Source organism: Camelina sativa, chromosome 12 (assembly GCF_030686135.1).
Source record: "Camelina sativa cultivar CO46 ecotype springtype chromosome 12, ASM3068613v1".
NCBI lineage: Eukaryota > Viridiplantae > Streptophyta > Magnoliopsida > Brassicales > Brassicaceae > Camelina > Camelina sativa.
The window spans coordinates 40826442-40837375 of NC_141891.1; the positions used below are offsets into that span (position 1 = coordinate 40826442).

A 10934-nucleotide genomic window follows, 5' to 3' on the forward strand; every position below is an offset into this window, starting at 1 on the left:
TACCCAAAAAGAGCACTTAAGAAGAGTAGCACCGATAATTGCCTGCTAAGTGCGGTCTATTCTCTTTGTAGTAGATCCGATCAATATATAATTATTTTCTTTTCTGGTTATAAAATAAATTTTATAATCTAAGTGAATATAATTTTTTAATTTATCACGAAACATGAAATTATACATTCCTTTTTTTTTGTTTAACATGAATTTACACGGAGATTTTCACTAACTTTATAAAAATAAACAAAAACAGTAGACCGAAAGGCTTTAACATACTTACGTGGCTGGCTGATAAAAAATAGTTTCATGCAAAATATAGTTGTCGTAAAGCTAGGAATGTCAAAATATGCATTTTTTTTTTTTGGTACTGCCAATACACTCATATCTATAGATAACATATTTTTTTTTTTGGTCAACAAGTTTTCTTATATTAGAAGCGAATTAGACAGCCACAGAGGAGGAAACAGCAGAGGCTGCTAGAGCTTGTTTAACTAGACTATCGGCGACAATATTAGCCGCACGAGGAATAAACACAAAAGATATCAGAACAAAGCTGTCTACTAGGTTGCGGATATCACGCAGGATACCGACTAGCTCGTTTAATACTTTGTTTGAATTCAGGAGGTCCACCATTGATTTGGAGTCCGACTTTACTTGAATTGAGGACAGACCTTTGGATAGAGCTGCTTCCAAACAGAGGAATTAGTTTGGAGACAAAGATCTCGCATCCTGTGGTTACAGAGTGGTGACAGGAATACCGGTTTTTCCATGCTTTCAAAAGGGGACGGCGTACCCAAAACCGTCTAGCAGTGATCGAAGACGACGATGGGACAGCTTTCTACGAAGAAGATCAGATAGCTAATAGCATAGCTAAATATTTCAATCAGATCTTCACGGCCAACCCACATGCGGACATGAGCGTTTTGGACGACTTAGTTCTCCCTGCGGTTTCTGATGAGATGAATGCCACACTCACCTCTATCTCACTGGATGAAGAAATCCGTAAAGCTCGCTTCCTCATCCACCCTGACAAAGCCCCGGGCCCCAACGGCTTCTCGGCCGGTTTCTACCGATCATACTGGGATATCTTGCAACCAGACATTTGCAAAGAGGTCAAGGATTTTTTCCGGACGAGTTCTTTCCCCCCGTCTCAATGAGACCCATGTCTGCCTCCTCCCAAAGATCGTAGGCCCAAAAGGTGTCTCGGACTACCGCCCCATAGCACTCTGCTTCATCACTTACAAGATTGTGGCAAAAATCTTAACAAACCGGCTCCAACCATTCCTCCATCTGCTCACTTCAGAGCACCAGTCCACGTTTGTTCCTAGAAGATCCATCTCAGATAAAGTTCTTATCACACACGAGATTCTCCACTACCTGCGTACATCTAAGGCTAGAGTGCGTTGCTCCATGGCGGTCAAAACCAACATGAGCAAGGCGTATGACCGCATTGAGTGGAGCTTCCTGCGTGCGGTCTTGGAGAAAATGGGCTTCAATGGAGTTTGGATATCATGGATCATGGAATGTGTGACATTGGTTTCGTACTCCTTTCTTATTAACGAAACCCCTCAAAGCAAAGTCTTTCCCTCAAGAGGCCTTCGCCAAGGAGACCCTCTCTCCCCGTACTTGTTCATCCTGTGCACTGAGGTCCTCTCTAGCATGTGTCGTCAGAGTCAAGAGAATGGATCACTGCTAGGCGTGAAGGTTGCGAGGGGCTCTCCTTCGATTAATCATCTCCTCTTTACAGATGACACCATGTTTTTCTGCAGGTCGGACGAGTGAAGCTGTAAAACTCTAGCCGCCATCATTCACAAATATGAGAAAGCCTCTGGTCAATGCATTAACCTCAACAAGTCCACTCTCACCTTCTCGTCTAAAACTCCCGCAGCAGTCAAGGAACTCGCAAAAAACGTTCTTAAAATCACAAAGGAGGGTGGGATAGGCAAGTCTCTGGGGCTTCCGGAACATTTTAGTAGAAGGAAGAGTGACATCTTCACCTCCATTGTGGACCGTATTTGACACAAATCTCACAGTTGGACCAACAAGTTTCTCTCGAGTGCGGGGAAAGAAGTTCTCTTAAAGGCGGTGTTGGCAGCCATGCCTACTTATACAATGTCAAACTTCAAAATCCCTTTATCCCTATGCAGGCGGATCCAGTCCATCCTCACCAGGTTTTGGTGGGACAATAACCCTGACAAACGGAAAATCTGTTGGGTATCATGGGATAAGCTATCTCTCCCTAAACAGGAGGGGGTCTTAATTTCAGAGAAATAGAGAACTTCAACGATGCTCTTCTGGGGAAGATTAGCTGGAGAATCCTCTCGCAACCTCATTCCCTCCTGAGCAAAGTACTCTGCGGTAAATACTGTCCAAACTCTGACTTCATGAGTTGCTCGATTCCCTCCAATGCCTCGCATGGTTGGAGAGGGATCATGGCGGGTAGAGAAGTGCTAAAGAAAGGTGTAGGATGGCTAGTAGGAAATGGCGAGAATATAAGCGTGTGGGATTCCCCATGGTTGTCAACGTACACTCCTTCCATTCCTATCGGCCCTGTCCCAGAACACCTCCTTCATCTGAAAGTTAGCGATCTCCTTGACTCTTCCTCTAATACGTGGAACGTACAGAGGATTAGGGAGACTCTGCCTCTGTTGGAAACTCCAATTCGCCTGCTGCGACCAAGCGCTGTTAAATCGGAAGATACCCTGGTTTGGCTCCCGGAGAAATCAGGGATTTACTCTTCAAAATCTGGTTATAACATCATTAAGAAAAACCAGCAAAACACAGTTCAAACAGGCTTTAACTGGAAAGCATCCATCTGGCAAGTCAAAGCTTCTCCAAAGGTTAAAAGCTTTCTCTGGAAAATTGCCTCCGATGCACTCCCTGTAGGTGCCCTGCTGACGCACAGAGGAGTACAGTTGTCCGCCTTATGCAAAAGATGCGGAAATCTTTAGTCCATAACTCACGTGTTCTTCCACTGTCCTTTTGCCTCCTCAGTCTGGCGACTGGCTCCAATCTGCAACCTCTCTTCCCCTGGTTTAGATGCGAACCCCTTAACCTTACTCCAGAACCTAAAAAAAAGCATTAATCTGCCGCCATCAGGTTTATCACACACACCGCTCTACTCCTGGATCCTCTGGAACCTATGGTCAGCAAGAAATAAACTCATGTTCGAGGACATCACCTTCTCACCGGAAGAAACTACTAGGAAGGCGATCGCTGATGGCTCATCGTGGCAACGTGCTTTTGCCTCAGAGGAAATCTGTACCCCCCTTCCTTCTACCCTGCCAACCATTGGTCCCCAACCAGCTCCCAATAGTTTCTCTGCCCTGCTAGAAACGGATGCAGCTTGGAAGTTGGATTCTTACACCTGTGGTTTGGGCTGGGTAGGAAGAGATGTACAAGGCAGGATTCTATTCAAAGAAGCAAAAGCTGAACCTTTTGTCGCTTCTGCACTCCAAGGAGAAGCTCTAGCCATAAAAGCAGGTTTAGATAACATATTTTATGTTAACGAACCCACACTAAAAGTGAATTTGGAATTAAACCAAATATACTGTTCAAACTGAAACTCAAAACAAAAGAGTTGGTTAAAACTAAAGTACTAAACAGAAACAAACACAAAACACGTTCTAACCAACTATTTGAATATTTGTCTTATTTTTAATTTTCCACAAGAGAGTTGGTTAAAAATTTAATATGTACCTACGTAACCACAAGAGAGTTGGTTAAAATTAAATGAAGAAACGAAAAACACGTTGTAACAAACTACGTTCTTATCTTTTCCTCTCCAACGGTTGGAGTCCAACCTACTCATATTCAAACTTTATGGACATAATACTACTCATAATATAATCTCTCATAGTTATAAACCAAATTTCAAGAAAGTACATTATAAACTATACGATTAGCACGAAGATACAAAATATAACCAGCAAAACTAATACAGAATGTATAGTGATACTTAAGTATTCTAATTCAAAACAAAAAAAAAATATTTTATATTTAAATCTAATTAACCAAAAAAAAGAAGAAGAAGATTTAAACTATATATCCTTACTCTGAATCAGAACACCCGGAGGTGAAGGTAACATTTAAGATAGGGTTGGTCCACACAGCATGTACAAAGTCTATAGAGCATGTGATGAACCTGGCTATCAAACACAGTTTGTGGTTGAAAATTATAAACCAACTAGTATTTAAGAGAGCCTTGTTTCTTCTAGTAAGTCATCAATACAAGCTTATAACTCTCCACATATATTTTGCGATCAGATAACTAATTAATCGAAAGATGGACGGAAAAACTTTGATTCTTAGTGTGCTCGTAATGACTCTGTTCATGGCACAAATTCAAGTTGAGGCAAAGAGCTGCTGTCCTTCCTCCACAGCTAGAAATATCTATAATACTTGCCGTTTAGTGGGAGGTTCCAGGGAAAGATGTGCAGTCCTCGGTGGCTGTAAAATCGTTAATGGGAAATGTCCTAACGGATATACGAAGGACATTCTCGATAACACAGGTAAAGTGGTTAATATTGTACTTTACTAAAAACATTATATTTTTGTAAGAATGATCGAGGTTTCATTTAATTTGTTTTGATTTTTGTCATAAGTTGATGTTGTCAATGAATATTGTAAGATTGGGTGTGCATCCTCTGTCTGCAGTGCTTTAACCACTCTCCAGTACTCAGGTAAAGAAAACTCATTGAACTCTGAATCATTGCTATCAATATATTTTTGAATAATCAACAAGAAATTATTTAAATGCATTTAAATTTGTTTCGATGACTAGATGCAAGTGAAATCGTAAATGGAGCTGTTGAAAAATGTGTCATAGCATGTTCTACGGTCTGCACCAAAGGCTCGATGAATGCAGTTGAAACTGCCTAGACAACCATATCCATGAAGATACCACGTACATCTCAAGGCTATGGGGGTAGTCATACTTTGCAATGTTGCTTTTCATGTTTTCAATAATTTTTGTATGTGACAAAAAAATGTAGAAGGTTATCGATCCCTAGATTGTATATGCCTTCTATTTTCTATTTAAAAAAATAAATATTTGGTCTCCTGGATTCCTGGATTGTTGTATGTGACAAAAAAATATAGAAGGTTGTCGATTCCTGGATTGTCTATGCCTTCTATTTTCTATCTTAAAAATAAATATTTGGTCTTCTTCTTTCTATTTTCAGTCACTTTCTGCTTAATGGAATTATGCGAAATATTATCTAACAATTAGCTAAACTGTTGCATTGATTTTCTCAGAAAACTGAAATATGTATGATGATATATGTAAAACATAAATTATATATGTGACAACACTATACTATATGTTAATTTATTTTATTATGATTGGGTTCATATTGTTAGTTTTTTAATATTAATACCAAAATCAATCTAGAAGACTAGAACGGAAAACAAAATGTAAAACTTAATTATTTGTTATACTGGCTATTTAAGTAGGCATATATATAAAAGAGTCAATTTGCCAACTAACCAAAACAAAAAAGACAAAGAAAAATATAACATCATATTTGAAAAAATTAGAAAAATAAGAAAAAGGATAAGTAAAATTAAAATTTTTATTCTTGTGAAAGTTTGATAATAGTGATGGGTGGTGTCCAGAAGATTGTGGTCAGAGGTGGTGATGGTTGGTGACCGGAGGTGATGGTGGCCAGCGGCCGGGAATGAATGGTGGTCACTGATGGCCAGAGATGGTGGTAGTCGCCAGTGGCCGGAGATGGTGGTGACTGGTGGACGGAGGTAATGGTGGTTAGTGGCCGGAGATGGTACTGGTGGTGGCCGGCGATAGTGGCTGGTGATAGGTAGGGGGTTATGGTGGTGGTATGAACACTGAACCCTACATAGTAAATTGTCAACCCAACTCTACTTTACTAATATACAGTAAAACCTCTATCAATTAATAATGTTGGGACCATGACATTTTATTAATTTATAGTGATACTAATTTATTTATAAATTAATTATAGTATAAAGTAATAATTATTAATTTATAGATATATTTTCTAATTGTTTAAATTTTTGAAAATTAGGAATCAATACAATTTTATAAAAATAAGATTAGACTTTCGGATGTTATAAATTTTATGGTTTTGGAATTGAATTTGTAATATTTAGAAAACATTGTAGATAATAAATTACAAATAAAATAGACAATTCACTTATATATATGACATATGTATATTCAAGTTTATGAATGATACTATCAATTGACATATTTTAATAGCCTATATAACTATCAAAATATAAATGATGCATATGTAGAAATTGAAAACTTAAAAAATAGTTATTTTTATGACATGTTATATAGTATTTTATATCATTATAGTTTGGAAATACAACATAGTAATTGTTTTATATATATGAGCTCTAGGAGAAAATTTAGTTTTTAAATACGTATATTATTAGATTAACATATATATATATATATATATATATATGTAAATTTACATCTTTATTAATTTACGATATTATTGGGATTTGGGACCATTTTTTTAATGGAGTTTTTTTTTAAAAATATTATCTTATTAAATTTATTAAATTATAGTGTTTATTAATTTATAAAGTATTAATTTATAGAGGTTTTACTGTATAACTGTTTATTTTGGGGGTCAAACATATCAATAATACATAATATTATAGTGAATATTATCTTTTAGTGGTTAGATTAGTCACTTAGTGAAATATAGTTTTTTTGAATGTTAGATTTGATAAATTTCCTATATAAAAAGATGCATTAATTATGTAAAAAGAAAAATCATATCTCTGACGTATACAATATTAACTAAAATTAACATATCAAATCAATAGATAGAAAATGATTTATTTATTTATTTATTTATTTATTTTTTTTGCATGTGGCGATGGAATTTGCAATTTTTAGGGTTTCATTTTGAGATGGTTGTATACGGCGGCGATGGGAGAGGAACGAGATATGGTCTCTCGGTTACTCTTGGAGGATGTCAGATACGAATTTGGTTTGATTCTTTATCTCAGTTATTACCAGATCTGGCCTCAAGTGGGAGATCTCCGGTTTTTTGGGTTTCGAGGATACGGGCCCAAGGATTATTGAGGGGAAAAGATACATGGGTCTATGGTGATGGGTGTATGCTTATGCGATTCCATTGTATATCTGGTGGGATCTGCGTTGTTGGTCGATTGGATTTGCGGTTTCCATTTGTGGCTTGTCAGGTTGATTTGAATTTCAAATTGATTTTGTGGTTTTATGAGATCTCTGCTATCAGGGATATGATTCTCTTGGCAAAGGGTAATGGGATTTTATTTCCTTGTCTTTGACGGTTCGTTGGCAAGAGAATATTCAACTATTTATAGTCAAGGGAAGTTTTGGAAATCAAGCGGATAGGATCTTCGATCTTTATTGGGTTATTGGTCTTGGTCTATTGCTGTATATTTAGCTGGTTCCGAGGCTTCTTTTTGTGACAACCCGTCCCGCGGAACCCACAAGCCCTCCGCTAGCTACCCCAATGGACCGTTTGTGGACCCTGCTAGCCCTCCGCTAGCCGTCCCAACAGACTCCAAGCTGGCCCTGCAGGGCATCGATCCTAACCCATCACCGTGGAATGGAACTATTCATCCAAATCCACCAGTAGGTTATTGTAACAACCCTGGTCCACACCCTTTAACAACCTTCCCACAGGACAAGCTGTCAGCATTTTTATTGTAACAACCTGTCCCGCGGACCCCACTAGCCTCCCGCTAGCTGCCCCAACAGACCGTCTGTGGAACCTGCTAGCCCCCCGCTAGCAGTCTCAATGGACCCTAAGCTGGCCCTGCAGGGCATCAATGCTAACCCCTCACCGTGGACAGGAACTATTCATCCAAATCCACCAGTAGGTTATTGGTGTGCTAGGCGTTCCTCGAACCCTGGTCCCCTCCCTTTAACAATCTTCCCACAGGACAAGCTGTCACCAATTGACCTGCAGATCAATTGGTGACAGCTTGTCCTGTGGGAAGGTTGTTAAAGGGTGGGGACCAGGGTTCGAGGAACGTCTGGTGCACCAATAACCTACTGGTGGATTTGGATGAATAGTTTCATTCCACGGTGATGGGTTAGGATCGATGCCCTGTAGGACCAGCTTGGGGTCCGTTGGGACGGCTAGTGGAGGGCTAGCAGGGTCCACAGACGGTCCGTTGGGGCAGCTTGAGGGGGGTAGTGGGTTCCGCGGGACGGGTTGTCACACTTTTTTCTTGACATATCTCTGCTTTTCCTCATTTATCGGGTTCGTTGGTGTTGTCGTGCCGGAGTGTTTCTTTGTGTATTTCAGAGTGCTTATCGGTGGGTTCGTTGGTGTTTATGTATGTGGTTTATCATGGCTCAGTTGGTGCTTGATAAAGGCAAGGCTGTGTTGGTCCGTATAGAGGTTGTGAAGATATATGATTCTGTCTTGGCTCAGCGGATTCAAAAGTTTTCCCTCACTCTCATTGGAAGGTTGATGAATCCAGCAATGCAGAGGATGGAGTCTCTGATTGCTAATCTGCCCAAGATTTGGAAGTTGGATGCAAAGGTTATGGGAGCAGATTTGGGTCAGGGGACTTTCCAATTCAATTTTGAAGAAGAGGAGGATCTTCTGGGTGTCTTGCATAATGGTCCTGATCACTTTGATTGTTGGATGATCTTGCTGGTTCGTTGGGAACCTATAGTGCCTGGCTCCTATCCCTCGGCCATCAGTTTCTGGGTGGAGGTGGGAGCAATCCCTATGCATGTGTGGGAGTTAGCAACACTTGAGGCTATAGGGCAGAAGATTGGTCAAATCAAGAAACTTGATGAGGAAACTGGAAGTATTTGTGTCACGGTAAATGGATTCAATCCTTTACTTTTCAATTTGGTGGTTCCCTTTGATACAGGCGACGACGTGGTGGTCACCATTGATTATGAGAAGTTGTCTGGGTACTGCAAACATTGTTTCCGCTTAACACATGATGTGTTGGTATGTCCCGAATTGAAAAATGTTCCTGCGGTTCGGGGAAATGTGGATCACACGGATAAGAGGGGGGTACACTAGCGACAGCAGGAGCCAACTAAACAGGGTCCTGCTCAACATGATGGTGGGTGAGAGAAACCACGGAAGCATGTTAAACGGGCTTTGGACTTCCAATCTGAGCATTCCAATGAGAGGAGACAACCACAGTTTTGGGGTGGTGAGTCCAACTCTTCCGGTTTTTCTCTTCAGGTGAGGAATCATGGTCATGCTTAGGGTCAGCAGATGCGATATCACAGTAGTTGGTCGGGAGCTAATATGGGTTATGCTTCTGGTTCGCAGATGGTTGGTGGCGATATGGTGGATCTTGGCACTGGTTTACCACCACAGCGGAAGGGAATTAGACCAGTGTGGCCTAAACAATTGTACAAGGTTAAGCAGGATTCTGGTGAGAAAAAGTCTGAGAGTCTCGATCTTGGTGGTGCTTCGTCCGTGGTAGTCGAGGATACCTTCATGGAGGTGACAGTAGAGAATAGTTCAGGTGGCAAGGACGATGACCTTGACGAACCGTCTTTTAATGAAAGTACTGATGATTTGTTAGAGGATGGGGAATTTGATGATGTTGATAATCCTGAGGACTTAAGGCAAGAGTCGGATTCCGTTACAGATGCTCACTACAAGAAAACAGGACAACGACCACTCTAGGAATAGTCGCTAAATAGTCATTAAATGAACATATGCGACTATTTAGCGACTAATCACTGTTGTAGCTAAACTTTTGCCGCTAATACATATAGTCGTTATTTAGCGACTATTTAACGACGATATGCTGTTGTCGTTATATTGTCGTTATTTAGTTACCAAATTTGGCGACAATTTGCCGACTATTTAACGATTATATTATCAGTAGTCGTGTAACAGTCACTAAATTTAGTCTTAAATTAGTCGTTTTATTCTGCGACTATTTACCATCTATTTAACGACAATTTACCATCTAAATGACGACTATATAACGACTACTTTGTTTTGGAAAATAATGAAATTAACTGGTTTTTATTGTTTTGTAATCATGATTTTAATACTGATTTATGAAATGGAGAACAAACATAATATTCAAGTGGAAAATCTATTGAAAACACATTATAAACATAACCATAATTGTATATAAACCAGAACATACACAAGTCCAAAATAGAAATCAAACCAAAAGCAAAGAAAGAAAAACTTTATAACACATACAAACCGAAGAAAAGAACTTAGTTCATGAGTTAAGAAAATAAATGAACCATATTGGAGTTGATCATGGAGTTGTTGATGGAAGATTGTCCTCCTCAGCTGATTGAGAGGCTATAAATTCCAGGTAGGCTGGATTAGTGTTGCGCATAAACTTTGCCATCAACGACAACTCTTTGATCTCGTTCTTTTGCTCAGCAACAAGGAGAGCAGTCTCTTTTCTTGAGCAGCAGCTTCAGCATTGAGAGTCGCCTGAACTTCAATTTGACGTTGGGCTTCCTTCAGTTGCTCGTGTAATGTAAGAAAGGCTTCGGTTTGTGATGGTTGCTTGCCCTTGCCAAGAGTATCTTTGAGGCTTCCAACACCATGAGGAGTTCCTCGTGAATCCTTCTCAGTGCACTGTTTTTAGAAAAAGAAAAACAGTAAGTAAAGAGCAAAACAAATGCATGATCGAGTAGAAATGCTACTTTACCTCAAGAAAGATTGCAGTACATTCATCGCTGGTGAGCTCGCGACGGTGTGAAGTACCATCTGAAAGAGTTGAATCTGCCTCGAGCTCAGCCATCTTCTCTTGCAACTTCTGATGATAAGCTTGATGGATTTTCTCTGCCTTGCCATCAACATAAGAACCATCCCGCTTTGTATGTGTTTTGAAAAAAACTTCACCCATACTGACCTCATTTCCCAACTCCTCTTCCTGCAATGTTAGAAATTAAAGAATGGTTATGAAAGTGTTTAAAGTTAGAAATGTTGATA

The 10934-nt window shown here is 39.7% G+C and overlaps 1 protein-coding gene and 1 long non-coding RNA gene across 2 annotated transcripts; one reads left to right on the forward strand and one right to left on the reverse strand.

Annotated features, from left to right (window-relative positions):
* Positions 1-331: 331 nt before the first annotated feature.
* On the reverse strand, positions 332-3617 carry LOC147933410 (uncharacterized). Its single transcript, XR_015573901.1, has 2 exons — positions 3176-3617; positions 332-3062 (listed from the first exon to the last, which is right to left on the reverse strand). It is a non-coding gene; the product is annotated as an uncharacterized LOC147933410 (long non-coding RNA).
* Positions 3618-3869: 252 nt separating this feature from the next.
* LOC104732910 (putative thionin-2.4) lies at positions 3870-5170 on the forward strand. Its single transcript, XM_010452513.3, has 3 exons — positions 3870-4505; positions 4599-4676; positions 4778-5170. The coding sequence occupies exons 1-3, from the start codon at positions 4280-4282 to the stop codon at positions 4873-4875; spliced, it is 402 nt and encodes a 133-aa protein (XP_010450815.1). The 5' UTR covers positions 3870-4279; the 3' UTR covers positions 4876-5170.
* The last annotated feature ends 5764 nt before the right edge of the window (positions 5171-10934 follow it).